General features: G+C 36.5%; 1 protein-coding gene across 1 annotated transcript; it reads left to right on the forward strand.

Annotated features, from left to right (window-relative positions):
- Nucleotides 1-1,153: 1,153 nt before the first annotated feature.
- On the forward strand, nucleotides 1,154-5,946 carry LOC110802205 (uncharacterized). Its single transcript, XM_022007643.2, has 4 exons — nucleotides 1,154-1,931; nucleotides 2,062-2,165; nucleotides 4,203-4,530; nucleotides 5,412-5,946. The coding sequence occupies exons 1-4, from the start codon at nucleotides 1,369-1,371 to the stop codon at nucleotides 5,728-5,730; spliced, it is 1,314 nt and encodes a 437-aa protein (XP_021863335.2). The 5' UTR covers nucleotides 1,154-1,368; the 3' UTR covers nucleotides 5,731-5,946.
- Nucleotides 5,947-24,186: the final 18,240 nt, after the last annotated feature.

The raw sequence follows: 24,186 nt of genomic DNA on the forward strand, positions 1-24,186 counted from the left end.
GTTTTAAATGATGATATTTTCGATTTTTTATTTTGATATGCTGATTTTTCGATTTTATTTGTTTCCTTCGATTATTTTTTGTTTTCTTCGATTTTTTCTATTTTAATATGCAGATATTTTTCGATTTTTACGATTTTGTGTTTTTTCATTTTATTATGCTAATGTTAATAAACTTTTCGAATTTATTTTCAATTTATTCGATTTCTTTTAGGGTTTTTTTTTATTTTATTTTGTTTATTTGCATGTTCTGTTTTAATAATTAATTTGCGTGTTTTATTATAATGTAGTGACTTTGGAGCCGCAACTTGAGGCTTTGTGTGGATCAGTCATGAACTTGAGGGGGTGAATGTAGAAGGTGATGAGAGTCCATTGCCAATGTCGCCACCGGTTGAGGCTCATCGGCCATCCTCCTCCAACAATATCTAATGTTATGTTCTTGTTTTTAAAAACTCTAGTTACTGTAATTTGTGCCTTTGAGGCAACTCTATTTGGTCTGTAAAACTTAATACTTCGTTCCAACTTATTAGTGTGTGCAAACTTAACTCCTAGACTTGTTATATTTTAACTCTCTAAGAGTTAAACTTTTGAGCTGCTGCCATTATAGGCATAATTTTAAAATATTATTTTCGAAACTGTTTATATAGGTTTTGATCAGAATCCAAAATTTGTTGTTTGGGTTGGCTTAAAAACAGATCAGGTTCAGGTTAATCCAACCTGAAAACAGCAGGTTCAGGTCAACCCAACCCGAAAACAACAGGTTCAACTTAGTTTTATTTTTTTGTGATTTTAAAAATTTTAAAACTTTCAGGTCAAAACAGATCAGGTTCAGGTTGACCTGATAATTAACAGATCAGGTTCAGGTTTAGGTTTCCAACCCGAATTCTTAAACAGATCAGGTTCGGGTCTGGGGGTAATCAACCCGAAAATAGTAAACCCGGACACGAACCCGACCCAACCTGATCTGATTGCCACCCCTAATCTATACCGGTCATTCCATTCCAATTTATTGAACGAAATAGCCCCTAAGTTATGTAATCTTACATAATGAAGTCATGGAGTAATCCGTATTAAATACAAGTATTAGAATAATCCATGTATGGTTATACTACATGTCACATTGGAACTCTCATTAGCTAAACTACTTCTCAAACCCATAGAAGATGGGAAAAAAAAGAAAAAAAAAGAAGGAAGAAAGACCCACCACTAACCTCATCAATACCCTCGCTCGCATTCCTTAATATCCCCTCCTCCCACATCTTCGATTCCATTTTCACACACACCAAAATACACTCTACTATGCACATCACTTCCTTCTCTTTCTCCTAAAATCTCCCACCCTTCCATTCTCTTCTCTCTTTCTCTCTCCTAATGACACCTTTGCTCGGTCTCATCTTCATGGGTATCCTCACTTTCATCCCTCCCGACTCCTCCGCATCTAAGCCAACCAAACAACCCCGTAAACAACACCACCATAAAACAGAACCACAACAACAACAACAACAACAACCAAAACCCAAGTCGAAATCGAAACCGAAACCGAAGCCAAAGCCGAAACAAGCCTCGTCATGGGACCAAATAAAGAACCTTCTAACTTGCAAGCAAGTAGAAGGTTCTAGAGTCCACGACCCATCAAAACCCGCCGTATCTTCATCTTGTGGGTCAATGTGTAGTTTCCGTGACGTGGTTCACGGGAATACTAGAGTTGTTCACCGGTCTGATAACTCTTCCCCTGAAAGTAGCTCACTAGGTCAGGAAGCTCGGCTCCTGCACCGGCGTAAGACCGGCCCAGGCTCCGTTTCCAGTCGGTCCTTGTCGGGTTCGGTTAGATCGGGCACCAGTGTCACCACAACACATTCTGTGTCCTCTAGAGGAATGCCCTTGAGGAAGTTGTCCGGGTGTTATGAGTGCCATATGATTGTTGATCCTAGCAGGTTTGTCACTTTTTTAAAATTTAAATATGGAGTACTAATTATTAAATATCTTTATAATGAATATGCTGAAATTTAATCAAATTCTTGTAAAAATAGTTTCATTTTTATTTTACTGTAATTGAATTATCAGGTACCCAATAATACCAAGGTCAACAGTTTGTGCATGCCCACATTGTGGAGAAGTTTTTCCAAAAATTGAAAGCTTGGAGCATCATCAAGCAGTTAGGCATGCAGGTAATTCATTTCTAATTACTTTAATTATATTCTCACAAATAAATTACTCGGTACTAAATAAACACTTTTAAAAAAAAAATCAATTTTTATTATATGAAAAAGAAACCGGAGACAGATACACAATTCACGGTCGTTCCAAGAGTGAACTAGGCCAATTTTTCCGCCGGATTATTGGTAATGTATGTGAAGTATAACTTAATCTAAATTACCCGTAAGGTGCTACTCGTGGATCAAAAATTTGAGAACGGAGTAAGTTTGACGTGTATAGACATATTTATGGTGGTGTACTCGTGGTCGTTGGCATATTGGATTCAAATATTAATATGGGAAATGAATGTCATGTCAGTGCTTTAAAGGAGTAAGGTACTTTTCTCAAAAACAAATCCAATGTCCTACCATAAATTACACTGATATTTATTTAAGGATAACAAATTAGAATTGTGCTCTAAGTAGAAAGCCGGTAGTTGAACAGTGCGTCTTTATTTTTCTGGTCTCTTTAATTTGATTCACCACATTAGTAATTTAGTAGTATTTCCTCTTGTCAAACCATGCTATACTACAGTATTATTGGTACATACCAAGTGTTATACAGTCAAACAGACAAAAGTTTTGTCATAATTATGTCTCCTTAAATATGCACCCCTTCGCTTTAATTAAGAAACCTATGGTCTGAGATATACCAAGTATTAGTTTCTAAATAAATGTGTGTTTTCTTTACCTTAAAAAAATATTTAGATGAATTAAGTTACAATCAGGTTTTATAAAGTCAATAAGTTTAACTGAGGTCTTATAAATTTACATTTCTAAATTTATTCTCTTGTAATCATGTTCAATAACTTTCAAACACGTTATATCAGGTTTATCAAATTAAATCAATTTCAATAAATTAAAGTTTTATCCAGTCTAGAGAAGGCCCCAAGTCGAGTAAGAATTTATGTTTAGATCAAGGGGTAAAGAAGTTGTCATAGTTTAATCAATGGTTTTGGGTTCCACCTATGAATAAAATCTTTGTATGAGAATATCATATGGTTTACCAAAAAATCTTTGTAAAGTGAGATTTTACACTCAAAAAATTAAGGAGGGAGTTGGGAAAGTAATAAAGTCTATGATAACGAAATAAGTAACTATACTATACTCAAAATAAATTAAACTATATTGAGATACTAACCGTTTAATTAAGAGAGTTATTTGGACCACGTAAGAGTAAATTCAAGCAAACAATGAATTAAATGAATCGGAGTAAATAGGCCCTACCGACAACGCATGCTCCTAAGAGGTGAATCTAAAGATTAAACAATTTAAGCACTAATGGCTCCTTTAATTTGATAATCGGCTATAAATGATGTTAATGAGAATACTTGTAAGTAAATTTGTAAGGAAAATTAATATTCATTCTCGTGTTAAGGTTAGTTCACTCAAAATTATCTCTTTTTATTTTTTTAAAAATTTTCGTTACTATATATCCATTGTCATTTAGGGAGTTATATTGGGTGAGAAATACAAATTTATGAAGAAAAATATCGAATTTGTGATATGTATTACCACCAATATTATGATGTTTTATCTTTTCAAATAAAACTAAGATTTATTCTAATTCCAATCATTTATTACCAGCTATCAAATGAATCGTAAGGAATTTGGGTACGAATTCAATAAATGAAGATTTCAAACTTCATTCGTTTCGTAACTAATTACTCTGTCACATAATTTATTGAAGCACACTTATATCCATATGTGAAATGTCACACATTATTGATAATAGAATAGAAAAATACCAACCTACAAGCTTAGAAAGTTGCTCATGTTATTATTATGAGTGATTTTAGCATGAAATCTCGTACAATCTTGTAAACTGACCGGACTTTCCTTATCCAATGCTAACGCCACGCATCATCATGTCCCTAATCATGAAATATTACGCATGTTTTTTACATAAGCAATGAATTTAATATAAAATGATAAAGTTACATCAAAACTAGTATTAGAGTATACCTTATTGGGTATTATTTGTTTGTAACAATCGGATATGGTGGATAGTGTCGGAGCTGGGACCGGAGGATTCGGGTAGAAATATAGTGGAAATAATATTCAAGTCAAGCTGGCTAAAAAAGGATAACCCAATATGCAAGATCGAACGGATACTAAAGGTTGAAAATACACAAAGAACAATCCAACGGTTCGAAGATTGCAGAGATATGGTGAAGTTGAGAGCAAATAACAACACAAAGAAGAATCCAAGATGCGCCGCTGACGGGAATGAGCTACTAAGATTCCATTGTACTACTCTTACTTGTTCTCTGGGCGCACGTGCTTCTTCTAACCTTTGTGGTTCCGTTCCTGGTTGCGGCGTTTGTACCATTATTAGGTATTTTCTTACTTTTCTCTTTTACCACTTTTCTTTACACCTTTTTATTTCTAATTTGGGTTTGTCTAATTTTGCATAATTACTTGGTTACATGTGACAAAGATGAGATGTTGGATAAGATAGCCCATGAAACTAATAAGTTGCATGTTCGGCAGGATTAGTAATTTTTTAGCCACTTTTTAGGAATGAATCAGATCGATACTATTCACATAGTAGTAACTAGTGCAACGACATTACTACAATACTTCGTAAAAAGTAAACAAGTCTAACTTCCCAGTGTACAGGCCAGAAAGAATGATGTTACCAGTTTTGATCAGATACTCGTGTTGGATATAAATACATGTACAAGAGTCCAATACGTCTATTTTGTGAAAGAAAAAAACTATATGATTTTAAAAGTAAAATGTCTTAACCCGAGTATTCAGGTTCTTACACAAATACTTATAGTGAAATGAAGAGAATGATGAGAGTAACATAGTATTTGGCACAATACATGTAGTTGAATTGATGCATGGACAACGTCTTTCATTTTCCTTGTGCAAAATGTAAACTGTAGTGGCGCACAATGAACGCTACAATACAATGAGATACGAGCATTAGACAAGTACAATAACATAGGACAAACTATTTTGTGTTCCTTGACTTAATCATTTATATGTATTGGAACATTATTTCAACTTTAACTTTTTATTATTTTGGCATTTTGTTCTCAACATTTTGCAATTCACATCATCTAAAAACACGAAAACTATTGTCCAATGACAAAGCACTTACCTTAGCTTGTTTTCATTCATTTAATTTTGTAACAAAATTATTAACAATAATATATATATACTAAGTTAATTTTAATTGTGGGTGGACAATACTAAATACTTAAATAGGCATGGGTTTCAAGGAAACAAGGGAGTGAGGACAACAGCGAGTAGTGGAAAGGCCCATGATTCGTTATTAGATTGTACGGATGGACGTAAGGCAATGCTTGTGTGCCGTGTAATAGCTGGTAGAGTGAAGCGCAGCGCCAACGATGCTCCGGCAGAAGAGGAGATCATGTCTCTTGACGGTCAATCCGGTAACACCACTTATGACTCGGTAGCCGGGTCTTCCGGAATCTACTCTAGTCTAGAAGACTTGGTGGTCACTAATCCCAAGGCTATTCTTCCTTGCTTTGTAGTCATTTATAAAACCCTCACCACAACCTAACTTAATTAATCGTCGCATTTTATTAATGTCGGCTAACTTGCAGAAAAAAAAGGTTATCCATGCCTCGACCTTAAAAAGTACTTGTGTATTTTGATCCCGTAAATTATATTTAAGTAGTGTAACAAGTTAATTAGAATCTTTGTTTCTTGTTATTGTTGTTGTATGTGGTTGTACATATAATTAATTGTACGTATAATGTATTTACGTGTTTTTTCATTTGGTGTATTTTATTATTTAGATTGTTAAATTGATTTAGTTCAACCGATCAACTAAATGTTAGTGTGTTAGATTTGTCATATTCTTTGACCATATTTTCAACAACTACAAAATATGTGGATCTTGTTTTGTTAGCCAGCTTCTCTATATGATTCATAACATTTCATTTTTATTTTTAGAAAAATGAACATTAAAGATCTAATTAAATGGATCAAATCTAAGCTAGCTAGTTTAACTACTTAATTAGCTACACTAATAAATAATTTGTCCTTATATTTAAGGGACATAATTAAACAATTAATTATTAATTAAGAAAGAATAGGCATGTAATAGACAACTAAGCTACTCGTTATACAAAAGAGAGAAGTATTAAATTGTTAATGCATTTAAAAAGACATAGATCTTTGAGAATTCATCATGTGGGTTTCTGTTTTCTAGCGGCTTAAACTTTATTAAGCAACTAGCTACATAATCGTATATAAGCTTAAAAAGAAAGCTTAATTTATTCGTAAAAATACCAATTAGCCTTACTTCAAAAAGTAAAAATCTAAGATTTGAGTTTTATGACCAGACACATAGAAATTGTAGCATTGAAGTAGAAGAGTCTTATCAAATTCTTACTAATCAAGTTGGTTTACAACTACAACAATCATTTTGTCATGTACCAATCATTTTGTCATGTACCAATCATATACAAAGAGATCTTAATTTAGTAGCCCGATTAAAACTGAGTGTCTGCGTACAATAACTGTTACTCTGTTAGGATTTCAACTTACCTCTCCCTTATTTATAGCTTGTATTGTCCCTGCATGTGACTCATTTAACACACAAAAAATAAATCATTGTGTCACACGACATACAATTGTTGGAAGCATGAATTCATACAACTACATAATGTTCATTAACTTAAGTGAGTTGCTTTAGTTAAAACAAGGTTTCAGGCAAGAACGAGCTATCTAAAACATTTACCATATGCCCCTGTTTCAACAAGTTTTTTTTTTTTTAAAAATCTTTTGCCAGTATTTCTAAACTATTTCTACAATTTTGAGGGTCTTAAGCACTGGATATATTTTTATAACGTTGCTTTATTCGAATTATCTTTTATACAAGCTGTTAGATTGTGTAATTTTTGCAAATGCACCAAAGTTGTGAGGTTCTTTAAAGACATGAAAGAACTTATTCAAAAGGTATATTTTATGTGATGAATAGAAATTGTACTTCCATTAATAGAACTCTGAACACAACATATGACATTATAGAACATTTACGTTTTTTTCTTTTTCTCAGCTTCTTTCCTTTTTCATCTATCTCTTGCCTATAACGTTTATTTGCTTATACTGATGACGTACGTCACCAGCGCCCAGCGCGGGTCCAGCGCCCTGCGCTGACGTGTGCTGGTGCCTTGCACCAATTCCTGTTAGGTTATGATACATATGACAATTCATAAATCATGCGGAAAAACCATAAAGCCAGGAAAGCATATTATTTACACATAATCATTTAGCATAGTTTAGATGCATACTCTTTGTTGCGTGCCTTCCCTAGCTGCGCCCGAACCGAACAAGAACAAGTCTTTAGGACTCCAAGTGTCGTCCCTCCGTAGATAGTCCACATCACGTCCGGATCCGCCTTAAGCTTGACCAACTAGGATCGCCCTTAAGGTACTTAGAATTTTCGGCACTTATTAGGCAATTGTATGACTGAATTTTTGCTCTCAAAAATCACTTTGAATACTTGAATACTCGATATAAATTGTGAGCATTGATCACCTATTTATAGGGCATGGGTATCGGATATTAGAATCCTACTAGGAAACGATTTAGTGAATCTGAATTAATCTAAAATTCAATCACTTAATTTATCTAGTAGAGTTAGGAAATTAATCTTATACGAATCCTAACCGATCAAGGTTTCGTACGCAAGCACAAACACACACGCAGGCGCAGCAGCCCACGAGGGGCACCGTGCGCGCGCGCGCTGAGCCCAGGCCCAGCAAGTGCTCGCAGCCCACGAGGGGCGCGCGCCTGCTGGCCTTGCTCTCGCGTTTGGGCTTTGCTTGCTTTGGTCGCGCGCGGGCTTTGCTAGGCGTTGGGCCTAGCTTCGCGCTAGGCCTTGCGTCTAGCAAGCTCGTCCGATGTTTATTCGTACGATGCGCTTCCGATTAAATTCCCGGTTCCGGAATTCATTTCCGATACGAACAATATTTAATATTTCCGATTCCGGAATCAATTTCCGTTTCGAACAAATATTTAATATTTCCGTTTCCGGAATTATTTTCCGATTCCGATAATATTTCCGATTCTGACAATATTTCCGTTTCCGGTAATATTTCCGATTCCGGCAATATTTCCATTTCCCATAATATTTTCCGATACGTACCATGTTTCCGTTTCCGACAACATCTACGACTTGGATAATATTTATATTTCCGATACGATCCATATTTCCGTTTCCGGCAATATCATCGTTTCCGGAGTATTCATTTCTTGCCTGTGACGATCTCAGCTCCCACTGAAACCAAGATCCGTCGATTCCGAATATCCATAGATGGAGTATTTAATGCCATTAAATACTTGATCCGTTTACGTACTATTTGTGTGACCCTACGGGTTCAGTCAAGAGTAAGCTGTGGATTAATATCATTAATTCCACTTGAACTGAAGCGGCCTCTAGCTAGGCATTCAGCTCACTTGATCTCACTGAATTATTAACTTGTTAATTAATACTGAACCGCACTTATTAGACTTAACATAGAATGCATACTTGGACCAAGGGCATTATTTCCTTCAGTCTCCCACTTGTCCTTAGGGACAAGTGTGCATTTCCTAATTCCTTTGTCGCTCGATGCTTGCTCTTGAACATAAGGTAAGAGTTGTCATCCTTATTATGTCAAGAGGTGTTCCTCGGTTTCAGAGTTCAACTGATCAAATAAACAGATACTCATAGCCTATGATTCACCCGAGCACGGCCATGCATTTCACAGTTTCTAGCTCTCCGAGTGGCCTTGTACAACTTTTAAGCATCTCATCCCGATTTATGGGAGGACAATCCCAATCTTGCGATCTTGAGATTAGACTTCGTTTGATAGGTGATTACCTGAGCGTTGCCTTTATAGTCTCCTTTTACGGTGCGACGGTTGGTCAACGTCAAAGCAACCAGTTCTCAAACAAGTAATCTTAAATCACTCAGGTATTGAGGATTTAGTGTCTAATAATTTTAATGAAATTTACTTATGACAGATTTTCATTTCTTACAGTAAAGTTTCATAGGTCTTGTCCGATACTAGTCTTCCCAAAGTAAGTATCTATGCAAATGATTATGACATTGCCATGTCCACATAGTTCAAGAAACAGAACTACTAGTCATCTTGCATTCTAATCGTCTAACGTTTTCTATGCGTCCAATTTTATAGAAAACTCCGACTAGGGACCATTTTCAACCTTTGACATTCAAGTTCACTTGATAGACATTTCTTAGTCACAGGACTGGTCCTGACAGTCTATCTTAAATATATCGTCAAATTGAAGGGACTCATCATTTAATAAACCACAAATTAAATGGAAAAATGAATTCTTTTCATTTATTGTGAATGATTAACCAATAATGTTTTACAAAGATTTAAACTCTAAAACTTTAAAACATTAAACAGAGACATCAAAGCCATTCTCCAATATGCTTGATTCCCATAGCTGCAGTGTGCGAGTTGTGCTTCGCCTGCGGCAGAGGTTTAGTCAATGGATCTGATATGTTGTCATCAGTTCCAATCTTGTTTATCTCGACTTCTTTTCTTTCAACGAACTCTCGTAGAAGGTGAAATCTACGAAGTACATGCTTGACTCTCTGGTGGTGTCTAGGCTCCTTTGCCTGTGCAATAGCTCCGTTATTATCACAATACAGGGCTATTGGTCCTTTAATGGAGGGGACTACACCAAGTTCACCTATGAACTTCCTTAGCCATATAGCTTCCTTTGCTGCTTCATGTGCAGCAATGTACTCCGCTTCAGTTGTAGAATCCGCAATGGTGCTTTGCTTAGCACTTTTCCAGCTTACTGCACCTCCGTTGAGGCAGAAGACAAACCCAGACTGTGATCTGAAATCATCTTTGTCGGTTTGGAAACTTGCGTCCGTATAGCCTTTAACAATTAATTCATCATCTCCACCATAGACCAGGAAGTCATCTTTGTGCCTTTTCAGGTACTTCAGAATATTCTTGGCAGCAGTCCAATGCGCCTCTCCTAGGTCTGACTGGTATCTTCTCGTAGCACTGAGTGCGTACGCAACATCCGGGCGTGTACATATCACAGCATACATTATTGAACCAATCAATGATGCATATGGAATCCCATTCATTCGTCTACGCTCATCAAGTGTTTTTAGGCACTGAGTCTTGCTTAGAGTTATTCCACGAGACATGGGTAGGTAGCCTCGCTTGGAGTCCGCCATCTTGAACCTATCAAGCACCTTATTGATATAAGTGCTTTGACTAAGTCCAATCATCCTTTTAGATCTATCTCTGTAAATCTTGATGCCCAATATGTACTGTGCTTCTCCTAGATCTTTCATCGAAAAACATTTCCCAAGCCAAATCTTGACAGAGTTCAACATAGGAATGTCATTTCCGATAAGTAATATGTCGTCGACATATAATACTAGGAAAGCAATTTTGCTCCCACTGACCTTGTATACACAAGATTCGTCTGCGTTCTTGATGAAACCAAAGTCACTGACTGCTTCATCAAAACGTATATTCCAGCTCCTGGATGCCTGCTTCAATCCGTAGATTGACTTCTTTAGCTTGCATACCTTTTTAGCATTCTTTGGATCCTCAAAACCTTCAGGCTGTGTCATAAACACAGTTTCTGTTAAAACGCCGTTTAAGAAAGCAGTTTTGATATCCATCTGCCATATTTCGTAATCGTAATATGCAGCGATTGCTAACATTATCCGAATAGACTTTAGCATTGCAACTGGTGAAAAGGTTTCATCGTAATCCACACCGTGGACTTGCCTGTAACCTTTTGCAACCAAACTAGCTTTGAAAACTTCAAGTTTCCCATCATTGTCCTTTTTCAGTTTGAAAACCCATTTGCTTCCAATGGCTTGGTAGCCATCGGGCAAATCGACCAAATCTCAAACTTGGTTTTCAGACATGGAGTCTAATTCAGATTGCATGGCTTCTTGCCATTGCTTGGAGCTAGGGCTCGTTATAGCTTGTTTGTAAGTCGCAGGTTCATCACTTTCAAGTAATAGAACGTCATAGCTCTCGTTCGTCAAAATACCTAAGTACCTTTCCGGTTGAGATCTATATCTCTGCGATCTACGCGGGGTTACATTTCTAGATTGACCTTGATTCTCACCAGATACTTCTAAAGATCTCTGAGTTTCATCCTAAATGTCATCTTGAGCATTCTCTAGAGTTTGTTGTTCGACTCGAATTTCTTCGAGGTCTACTTTTCTCCCACTTGTCATTTTGGAAATGTGATTTCTTTCCAAAAAGATACCATCTCGAGCAACAAATACCTTGTTCTCAGATGTATTGTAGAAGTAATACCCCTTTGTTTCCTTTGAATAGCCCACAAGGATACATTTGTCAGATTTTGGATGAAGTTTGTCTGAAATTAATCGTTTGACGTATACTTCACATCCCCAAATCTTAAGAAAAGACACATTTGGAGGCTTTCTAAACCATAATTCATATGGATTCTTTTCGACAGCTTTAGACGGAGCTCTATTTATAGTGAGTGCAGCTGTATTTAGTGCATGTCCCCAAAATTCTAATGGAAGTTTGGCCTGACCCATCATTGACCTGACCATGTCTAGCAAGGTTCTGTTCCTCCGTTCCGACACACCGTTCCATTGTGGTGTTCCAGGAGGAGTCAATTCTGATAGAATTCCACGTTCTTTCAGATGGTCATCAAATTCATAGCTCAGATATTCACCGCCTCTATCAGACCGCAGTGCCTTAATCTTCTTGCCTAATTGATTCTCTACTTCACTCTGAAATTCCTTGAATTTGTCAAAGGATTCAGACTTATGCTTCATTAGGTAGACATAACCATATCTACTGAAGTCATCAGTGAAAGTGATAAAGTAGCTGAAACCACCTCTAGCATCTGTACTCATTGGTCCACATACATCTGTATGGATTAAACCCAATAGTTCATTTGCTCTTTCTCCAACTTTAGAGAAAGGTTGCTTTGTCATTTTGCCAAGTAAACATGATTCGCATTTACCATAATCCTCTAAGTCAAATGGTTCTAGAATTCCTTCCTTTTGAAGTCTTTCTAAGCGTTTCAAGTTTATATGGCCTAATCGACAATGCCACAGATAGGTGAGATCTGAATCATCCTTTTTGGCCTTTTTGGTATTTATGTTATAAACTTGTTTGTCGTGATCTAATAAATAAAGTCCATTGACTAATCTAGCAGATCCATAAAACATCTCCTTAAAATAAAACGAACAACTATTGTCTTTTATTAAAAAGGAAAATCCCTTAGCATCTAAGCAAGAAACTGAAATGTTGTTTTTAGTAAGACTTGGAACATGGAAACATTCTTCCAGTTCCAAAACTAGCCCGGAGTGCAACGACAAATAATAAGTTCCTACAGCTAATGCAGCAATCCGTGCTCCATTTCCCACTCGTAGGTCGACTTCACCCTTGCTTAACTTTCTACTTCTTCTTAGTCCCTGTGGATTGGAACATAAGTGTGAGCCATAACCTGTATCTAATACCCAAGAAGTTGAATTAGCAAGTATACAGTCTATAACGAAAATACCTGAAGTTGGAACGACTGTTCCGTTCTTCTGATCTTCCTTTAGCTTCAAGCAATCTCTCTTCCAATGCCCCTTCTTCTTGCAGTAGAAGCATTCGGATTCAGAAGTGGGTTGACTGACCTTCCTCTTTACAGATTTGGCGCCAGTTTGCTTAGTTGGGCTGGCCTTGTTGCCACCTTTCTTAGCATTCCTCTTCTTTCCAGATTTCTTGAACTTGCCCCCACGCACCATAAGCACATCCTGCTTATCACTTTTGAGCGTCTTTTCAGCGGTCATCAGCATACCGTGAAGCTCAGTGAGCGTTTTGTCCAGACTATTCATACTGTAGTTCAGTTTGAACTGATCATACCCGCTATGAAGAGAATGGAGGATGGTGTCTATAGCCATTTCCTGAGAAAATTGCTGATCCAGCCGACTCATATTCTCAATGAGTCCAATCATTTTGAGAACATGTGGACTTACGGGCTCGCCTTTCTTAAGCTTGGTCTCAAGAATTTGCCTATGAGTCTCGAATCTTTCGACTCGAGCCAGATCTTGGAACATGTTCTTCAACTCACTGATGATTGTGAAAGCATCTGAGTTGATGAACGTTTTCTGCAGATCTGCACTCATGGTGGCGAGCATTAGACATTTCACATCCTTGTTGGCATCAATCCAACGATTGAGGGCTGCCTGAGTGACCCCGTCGCCTGTGGCTTCGGGCATCGCCTCTTCTAGGACATACTCCTTTCCTTCCTGCATAAGAACTATTTGCAAGTTCCTTTGCCAGTCAAGGAAGTTTTTCCCGTTCAACTTCTCCTTTTCGAGAATTGATCGAATGTTGAATGAATTGTTGTTTGCCATATTTAAAACTACAATTGAAAAGAATAAACAAATAAATAACCATTCACAGTTTCTCTTAATAAACTTAAATTCTAGCATACATGCATAATTCAATGTTCATTAAGCATTTTATTCAAGTTATGTGTTCCGGCAGGTGTGAATAAAATGATTCCAAGATCCTAAAATCATTGAAGAACTAAGCACAGTTTGTCGACTTAATCCTAAAACATCTTAGGTAAGCAAACGCCTTTTGCTAATAGTCTAGAAACTATTCTTGGTTGATAGGTACGTCTAAGAACTTATTAGGTAAACCTATCGATTTTGCCACGACATAAAAGGACTCCTTACTTATATCGTTGAGTTTCACCAAAACTAACATGTACTCACAATTATTTGTGTACCTTGCCCCTTTAGGACCAATAAGTAACACCTCGCTGAGCGAAAACTATTACTAGATTGATGTAAAGGATATCCAAGCAAGTGTATATTTTGGCATGACACCTTTTAACTCAATTTTTAAGTTTGGAACTTAAGGCTCTTACTATGTTGGTTAGATTTTAAGTGAACTAAAATCCTTAATCATGCAACATAATCAAGCCAGAATCTCATGCATAATTAAGACATATTTAAAGCAATAAATAACTTAAAGCATGCATAAGATAAATGTGATCTAGTATGGCCCGACTTCATCTTGAAGCTTTAACTTCAAAGTCCGTCTTGAAAATCTCCGTGGGAGGCACCATTTTCTTCAAATAGAATAAGCTATAATTAAAACTAATTACAACTATTTGATGGTACGCATACCATATTTGAATTGAAAAACAACTTTGGTACTTTAGACCAATTACATTCAAATTAATGGTACGCAGACCATATTTTCTATCCTATTTGGGCCATACTAGTCACTTCATAACCTGCAAAACAGTACATATACAATATATACCATTCACCCATTCATTATCATGAATGGCCCACATAGCTGGTTAGTAAAACACATTATGCATCACATAAACATTTGCAGCAATTAATCAAGGGCACCAATAATCTACCAATTATTCAGTCCTTATTAATTCTAATCAAGTTGTTTTAACCTTAAGGATTTGTAGACCTAATCAAGAGTTTATGACTAAAAGGGGCTCCCACTTAATCCAATAAATTCATATGCTTTACTAATTTTAAACATAAAAATGTATTTCTAGTCTAACCGGAAACATACAAATTTAATTAAAATTTAAAGCTCATATAAATTTATAATTGAATCCAAAAGTTTAATTTAATTTCAGTCGTATTTAAATTAATTCATGATTTTAATTTTAGTAAAATAATTAGAATAAATAAAATTTATTATAATTACAATATTCAAAATTAAAATCCAAGAAAATAATTTAAATTATTAATTTTAAAATTAATTAAAATTACGTAAACTGAAAATTTCAAATTAAAATTTCAAAACGATCTAATCGTAACGCAACAACCCCACGCTACGCACGCCCATGGGCCACACGCACACAGCCATCGATGGCCATGTGCGCGCAGCCCATGCGCTGCCTCGCATTGCTGCTGCTCACCATCGCAAGGCATCACGCGAGCTGGTACTCGCTGCGCGCGCCAGCGCTCGACGCACGAGCATGCTGCCGCAGCCCATCGCTAGGCGCAGCGCTCGTCGCACGTCGCAATAGCGAGCTGCTTGCCATCGCTGGGCGCAGCGCTCGTTGCACGTCGCAACAAGCACTCGCACGCCATCGCTGGGCGCAGCGCTCGTCGCACGCACAACAAGCACTCGCACGCCATCGCTGGGCGCAGCGCTCGCTGCGCACGAGCGATCGATGCTTGGCGCAGCACTCGTGGCACGCGAGCTTACGCTCGCTGCGCGCGAGGCTCCGCACGCTTGCGCGAGGCAGTGCGCGCTGTGGCGCAGCTCGCTTGCTGCCCACACGCGACTGCTCGTGCCTTGCTCTCGCCCTCGCCCATTCGCCCATGCACACAGCCCACGACACAAGGCAGGGCTGCTGCCTTGTGCTCGTGCACCATGGCCTTGCTCATTGCATTCGTACCGCATGGGCGACGAGCTCCCTTGCTCGTCGTCACATGCCCGCACTATACAACACCCCTTAAGGGTAACAAGTAGCGTCCATTGCTTTGTGCGTGCAAGTTATATGAGCGAATCGCATAAAAATTTAAAATTTATATTCAAAATTAATGACAAATTAATAAATAATATTAATTTCATAATTTTAGGGCGAAAAAATCGAAAATTTATTATTCAATTGATTTCCGATTAACATGGATTCAAGTCTAGGTCATAAAAATTTAAAATTTAACATATATTTACAATTTTTATGGTGGTTTTTAATCATAGGTATCTAATTAAATTATAATTAATTATGAAAATCAAATTAGTTCTAAATTATTCTAATTTTCAACAAATTAATCATAATTACAAATTAGATTGCATAATTAACAAGGCTAGGCATTCAAACTTGTTAAACATATACAGTAGGTCAATAAAAAATTCAAGATTTATCAACAAGAATCGCAAATATTTAATTTAACATCTTAAATTTACGAAATTTTGCATTCGAAAAACTAAAACCTCCGAAAAGTCATAGTTAGGCTTCGAATTTGAGAATTCTGGGTTCGGCCGAAAAAAAAAATTTTTGTCAAAATTTTAGAATGCCTTTTACATGTGGAATTGACACAAAAATCACTCGATTTGGATGAGTAACGAAGAAACTGCCGAAAAACTGCGTACGTATAATTAAATAAATGCAATTTGCAATTAATTAACAATTACGAAAATCAATCACCCCTTTTAATTCTTGCAAATTTGAATATTTAACCATGTTCATGCAATTTAGATTATGAAAATAATAAGAGGCTCGTGATACCACTGTTAGGTTATGATACATATGACAATTCATAAATCATGCGGAAAAACCATAAAGCCAGGAAAGCATATTATTTACACATAATCATTTAGCATAGTTTAGATGCATACTCTTTGTTGCGTGCCTTCCCTAGCTGCGCCCGAACCGAACAAGAACAAGTCTTTAGGACTCCAAGTGTCGTCCCTCCGTAGATAGTCCACAGCACGTCCGGATCCGGAGTATTCATTTCTTGCCTGTGACGATCTCAGCTCCCACTGAAACCAAGATCCGTCGATTCCGAATATCCATAGATGGAGTATTTAATGCCATTAAATACTTGATCCGTTTACGTACTATTTGTGTGACCCTACGGGTTCAGTCAAGAGTAAGCTGTGGATTAATATCATTAATTCCACTTGAACTGAAGCGGCCTCTAGCTAGGCATTCAGCTCACTTGATCTCACTGAATTATTAACTTGTTAATTAATACTGAACCGCACTTATTAGAATTAACATAGAATGCATACTTGGACCAAGGGCATTATTTCCTTCAATTCCTTCTATAAATACCCCTCATTTTCAGCATAATGGGGAGAAGAACAACAATACAACGTCATAATTTCGACATTACGCCTCAAAATACAACTCAAAAACTCCTTAAAAACACGTACAAAATTCCTAAATTCAAAAAAGAAATTGGGAGCTCTTGCCTAAATCTAACTAGGTAAATCCGAATCCCATTCTAATCTACTATGTTGCTTTGATTTCTAAATGATTAGCAAGTTGGTGTTTTTAATCATTAAACAACACCACTTGCAACAATCACACATGTTTTCCAAAAATACAAACTTTTCCAAAATACAAAATACAATTTTCAAAGATTCAAGGATGTCCAAGTTGTTTACAATCACCTCTTGGACTAGAATCACCATCAAACATGGGGTAATCAAAGACAACACCTTTTAACATTTAAAGGTTTAGTCTTTTGAGATTCAAAACTCCATTTTCAATATACAAGTTCAAGTTTTCAATTTTCAAGATCTTACCATGTTTAGGGTTATTCATAGTTATTTCCCTAAACTAGGATCATTTCAAGTTCAAGTTTCAATCATTTCAAGTTCAAAAATTCAATATTCAAGCTTTCAAGTTCAAGTTTAATATGCAAAATTTAGGACATTTGGGTTGAGCAACCTCTCCCAAGTTGAGATTTTTAGCTTTGAATTCGTGTCGGGCGCACTTATTTTTAAGGAGCCGCTTGATATGTTCATATTTTATAGTGTTTTACCCCCGTCCCTTAGAACTTTTTGATCTCAAATGAGCTATTCGGAGCGATTTTTAGTACTAATGTGCTCCTTGTAGTGTGTTTGTAGTTTCAGGTTCATCATTGTAGGAATTAGCATATTTTTGTGCATTTCCTACTCATTTGAATCAATACAAGAGATTATGTACTTTCGAGAGCACAAAAATTAAGTTGGAAGAGTTTTGAAGCAAAGCGAATAACGAAAGAAGTAGAAAAATGACTATAGTCCACTATTTTAATCATAACTCAAGTTCTACAACTCCAAATGAAGTAATTCTAATTGGGTTAGATTTTAGACTTCAATATCTTTCCAACAAGTGGTCACTCGCCTAATTCCGATGAATAACGAAGGAGATATGTGAAGGAAATAGTGCCCTTGGTCCAAGTATGCATATAATATTAAGTCTAATAAATGCGGTTCAGTATTAATTAACAAGTTAATAATTCAGTGAGATCAAGTGAGCTGAATGCCTAGCTAGAGGCCGCTTGAGTTCAAGTGGAATTAATTATATTAATCTACAGCTTACTCTTGACTGAACTCGTAGGGTCACACAAATAGTACGTAAACGGATCAAGTATTTAATGGCATTAAATACTCCATCTATGGATATTCGGAATCGACGGATCTTGGTTTCAGTGGGAGCTGAGATCGTCATAAGCAAGAAATGAATACTCCGGAAACGATGATATTGCCGGAAACGGAAATATGGATCGTATCGGAAATATGAATATTATCCAAGTCGTAGATGTTGCTGGAAACGGAAACATGGTACGTATCGGAAAATATTAATGGAAATGGAAATATTGTCGGAATCGGAAATATTGCCGGAAACGGAAATATTGTCTGAATCGGAAATATTATCGGAATCGGAAAATAATTCCGGAAACGGAAATATTAAATATTTGTTCGAAACGGAATTTAATTCCGGAATCGGAAATATTAAATATTGGTCGTATCGGAAATGAATTCCGGAAGCGGGAATTTAATCGGAAGCGCGTCTTACGAATTAAGCATCGGACGAGGCTTGCCAGACGAAGGCCCAGCACGAAGCCAGGCCCGCGCCCAGCAAGCCAAGCGCCCAACACGAAGGCCACAGCCTCGCCAGGCCCAGCGCAAGGCCAGGCCCGGCAAGGCCGTAGGCGCGCGCTGGAGCATATGCTCGTGGGCTGCGAGGCAGCGCCCACTCGTGTGGGCCGCAAGGCCTGCGCGGGTGCGTGCGTCCCTCGTGGTCGTGCGAAACTCATGTTCGTAACGAATCATAATCCTATCGGAATTCGTGCAATGATTAAATCCTAATCCTAATAGATTAAATTTATTATTTAGAGTTCAAATAGGATTCTAATTAATAAATCAATATCCTAGTAGGATTATAATTCCTTTCCATAAACTCTATAAATATAGGCCTAGGGTCACATATTTAACAGACGATTATTGAAGTATTCAAGGTAATATTTTTAAGCAAAAATCAGCCAAACACTTGCACCCAAATAGCCGAAAATCTAAGGAACCTGAAGGGCGATTCTAGTTGGTCAAGCTTAAGGTGGATCCGGACGTGTTGTGGACTATCTACGGAGGGACGACACTTGGAGTCCTAAAGACTTGTTCTTGTTCGGTTCGGGCGCAGCTAGGGAGGGCACGCTACAAAATGTATGCATCTGAATTATGCTAAATGATTATGTGTTAATAATATGTTTCCTGGCTTTATGGTTTTTTCCGCATGATTTATGTTTATTCATATGTATCATTACCTAACAATATGGAGTTTTGAAGATAGAGGATCGTGCAGGTTCGACACGCGCTCGATCGGGCGGGCTTCACCCAATCCGGATCGGGCGGTCATTCTGGGCGCTGTTATGGACATTTCGCAACCGCCCGATCGGGCGGAATTTTGCCCGATCGGGCCGCTTGTCGAGCAGAATGCCCGATTGGGCGGCCGTATGCCCGATCGGGCGACGCCAACCCCTGCTGCTTTTTCGCGAATTTTTAATTCCGGTTTTGGGCTATATTTTGGGCAAACTATAAATACTAGCCCCTTTTATTTTTAGTGACATCATTTTTTTTCTAGTTTCAACACTTAGTTTATTTTCCATAGCTTAGTTTATTCTCTATAAATTTGTTCCAAAACTTAGTTTTTAATTGCAATCAAAATTCAAGCTTTCATTATTCATTGTTCTTCATTTAGGTATTGCTTCTTACTTTGATTTATTACTTTGCTTTAATCATGTTTTCAATTGTATTAATTACTTTATTTATTGGTAATATGTGTGAGTAGTCTATTTTCTAGGGTTTTAGGGATCCATGAATTAATATGAAAGGATGATTGAATGTTGTTGATTGTTGGTATTGTGATTAATTCCTATTGATTGGTTTCATTTACTATGCAATTAGATTTGCGCAGGTTTAATTGTATTAGTCAAGCAATATCAAGTTAAGATTCGAGAGATGCAATTTGATGTTTAGGCTTGTGTCAATAGGTAGAATTGGAATTAATACGTAGCGAGAGCCCGTTAATTCTAAGTCTATGATTAGTATCGATTCGAGAGAGCATGCTAGTCTAATTAATTGCTTTATTGATTATTGTCGATTGATTATCATCCTGGATTGTTATTTGTTGGTGAACCTATGCCCTAGATCCTTTAATATCTGAATTCTTATTTGTTTAATTATCGTCGTAATCTTAGTATACAAACCAACCAACTCTTGTTTCCCAATAGTCTAGATTAGTTGATTAGTAGTAGAAAGAACACTGTTTCCCTGTGGATTCGATCCTGACTTCCCTTGCTACCTAGCTAGTGGACTTAGGTTTATTTTTGATAAGGTGATACGATTTTAGCCTGTCAAATTTTGGCGCCGTTGTCGGAGACACGGTTTAATTTTCTGCTATTAATTTTATGATCTATATTATTTTCTTGAGTCTCATAGAACTTACAGTTCTTTGAGACCATGTACATATTTTATTTTCTTTAGTTTATTTTTTTTAATTTTATTTTTAAATTTAATTTTATTTTTTAAATTTTTTTCCCCCTGAAAAATGGATTATTATTCTTTCCCTCAATTCGTGCAATGATTAAATCCTAATCCTAATAGATTAAATTTATTATTTAGAGTTCAAATAGGATTCTAATTAATAAATCCATATCCTAGTAGGATTATAATTCCTTTCCATAAACTCTATAAATATAGGCCTAGGATCACACATATTTAACAGACGATTATTGAAGTATTCAAGGTAAGATTTTTAAGCAAAAATCAGCCAAACACTTGCACCCAAATAGCCGAAAATCTACGGAACCTTAAGGGCGATTCTAGTTGGTCAAGCTTAAGGGGGATCCGGACGTGCTGTGGACTATCTACGGAGGGACGACACTTGGAGTCCTAAAGACTTGTTCTTGTTCGGTTCGGGCGCAGCTAGGGAGGGCACGCTACAAAATGTATGCATCTGAATTATGCTAAATGATTATGTGTTAATAATATGTTTCCTGACTTTATGGTTTTTTCCGCATGATTTATGTTTATTCATATGTATCATAACCTAACAGTGGTATCACGAGCCTCTTATTATTTTCATAATCTAAATTGCATGAACATGGTTAAATTTTACAAATTTGCAAAGAATTAAAGGGGTGATTAATATTCGTAATTAATTGCAAATTGCGTTTATTTAATTATATGTACGCAGTTTTTCGGCAGTTTCTTCGTTACTCATCCAAATCGAGTGATTTTTGTGTCAATTCCGCATGTAAAAGGCATTCTAAATTCGAAGCCTAACTATGACTTTTCGGCGGTTTTATTTTTTCGAACGCAAAAGTTTGTAAATTTAAGATGTTAAATTGAATATTTGCGATTCTTGTTGATAAATCTTGAGTTTTTTATTGACCTACATTATATGTTTAACAATTATGAATGCCTAGACTTGTTAATTATACAACCTAATTTGTAATTATGATTAATTTATTGAAATTCGAATAATTTAGAATTGATTTGATTTTCATGATTAATTAATAATTTAATTAGGTACCAATGATTAAAATCCACCATAAAAATCGTTAATTTATGTTAAATTTTAAATTTTTATGACCTAGATTTGAATCCATGTTAATCGGAAATTAATTGATTAATAAATTTTTGATTAAGAAATTAATATGATTTATTAACTTGTCATTAATTTTAAATTAAATTTTTTTAATTTTTATGCAATTCGCTCATAAAACTTGCGCGCACAAAGCAATGGACGCTACGTGTTACCCTTAAGGGTGTTGTATAGTACGGGCATGCGACGACGAGCAAGGGAGCTCGTCGCCCATGCGGTACGATGCAACGAGCAAGAGCCATGGCACACGAGCACAAGGCAACACGCTGCCCTGTGTCGAGTGCTGTATGTATATGGGCGAGTGGGCAAGGGCGAAGGGCCAAGGCGCAAGCCATCGGGCAGATGCGTGTGGGCAGCAAGCGTGCTGCGCCAGAGCGCGCGCTGCCACACCCAGCAAGCGAGCAGACGCGAGGCAAGCAGGCGCGACGAGCGAGCGGGCGCGCGCAGCGTGGCCTGCACTGCTGCGTTGCGTGTGGCCTGCTTGCGTATTGCTATACGAATAGTCGAGGGGCGCTAAGCCTCGTGCACTCGATGGGGCTTGGGCGCAAGCCCAAGTGCCTCGTCGTGCTACGATTGACTCGTTCTTAAATTTAATATTGAATTTTCAGTTCGGAAACGTTTTAATTAATTTTAAAATTAATAATTTAAATTGTTTTCTCGGGTTTTAATTTTGAATATTATAATTATTATAAATTCTATTTATACTAGTTATTTTACTAAAATTAAACCTTGAATTAATTTAAATTCATTTAATTCAACTGAAAATAAATAAAATAAAATGGATTCAATTATAAATTTATATGAGCTTTAAATTTTAATTAAATTTGTATGTTTTCGGTTAGACTAGAAATACATTTTTATGTTTAAAATTAGTAAAGCATATGAATTTATTGGTTTAAGTGGGAGCAATTTTAGTCATAAACTCTTGATTAGGTCTACAAATCCTTTAAGGTTAAACAACTTGATTAGAATTAATAAGGACTGAATAATTGGTAGATTATTGGTGCCCTTGATTAATTGCTGCAAATATTTATGTGATGCATAACGTGTTTTAATAACCAGCTATGTGGGCCATTCATGATAATGAATGGGTGAATGGTATATATTGTATATGTACTGTTTTGCAGGTTATGAAGTGACTAGTATGGCCCAAATAGGATAGAAAATATGGTATGCGTACCATTAATGTGAATGTAATTGGTCTAAAGCACCAAATTTGTTTTTCAATTAAAATATGGTCTGCGTACCATCAAATAGTTGTAATTAGTTTAATTATAGCTTATCCTATTTGAATAAAATGGCGCCTCCCACGGAGATTTTCAAGACGGACTTTGAAGTTGAAGCTTCAAGATGAAGTCGGGCCATACTAGATCGCATTTATCTTATGCATGCTTTAAGTTATTTATTGCTTTTAAATATGTCTTAAATATGCATGAGATCGAAGCTTGATTATGTTGCATGATTAAGGATTTTAGTTCACTTAAAATATAACCAACATAGTAAGAGTCTTAAGTTCCAAACTTAAAAATTGAGTTAAAAGGTGCCATGCCAAAATAACACTTACTTGGATATCCTTTTTTCATCGATCTTAGTAATAGTTTTCCGCCATAGCGAGGTGTTACTTATCGATACTAAAGGGGTAAGGTACACAAATAATTGTGAGTACATGTTAGTTTTGGTGAAACTCAACGATATAAGTAAGGAGTCCTTTTATGTCGTGGCAAAATCGATAGGTTTACCTAATAAGTTCTTAGACGTACCTATCAACCAAGATTAGTTTCTAGACTATTACCAAAAGGCTTTTGCTTACCTAAAATGTTTTAGAATTGAGTCAAACATAATGTGCTTAATTCTTCAATGATTTTAGGGTATTGGAATCATTTTATTCACACCTGCCGGAATAATAAATTCGAATAAAATGCTAATGACTTGTTTAAATTGCATAATTGCTTTAAAGTTATTACTCATGATAAAGGTTTAGACTTTGCATGCTTCAATGTATGTTTTAATTATTGTTTATAATTAAATATCTTGCACTGCAATAAATCCTTTTAGAAAGGTAACAGTAAATTTCCTCGATTGGTAGTGAATCCAAGAACGATTTACGGAGATGAGAGAAAATGAGCGATTTAAAATGTACGTTTCTTTTAGCGACTTTTATGGTTGTTTTCAAAGTCGAATGGAAAACCGATTGGTGCTTGTGAATTCAAAATACAATGTAGTTTTGAGATCATGAAGCATTGAGTTTAAACGCTCAGCTTTACCAATGGTTAACAACCTAAAATCTTTTTCCATTTAATTCTCGAATGAGTCTAGTCCCTAGACATCGAATAGATCGATACTTAGAGAACTTTAGAAGCTTCTGGTAAGATCATCTAGTTGAAAC

The sequence above is a fragment of the Spinacia oleracea genome, chromosome 6 (assembly GCF_020520425.1).
Source record: "Spinacia oleracea cultivar Varoflay chromosome 6, BTI_SOV_V1, whole genome shotgun sequence".
In the NCBI taxonomy this organism is placed as follows: Eukaryota; Viridiplantae; Streptophyta; class Magnoliopsida; order Caryophyllales; family Amaranthaceae; genus Spinacia; species Spinacia oleracea.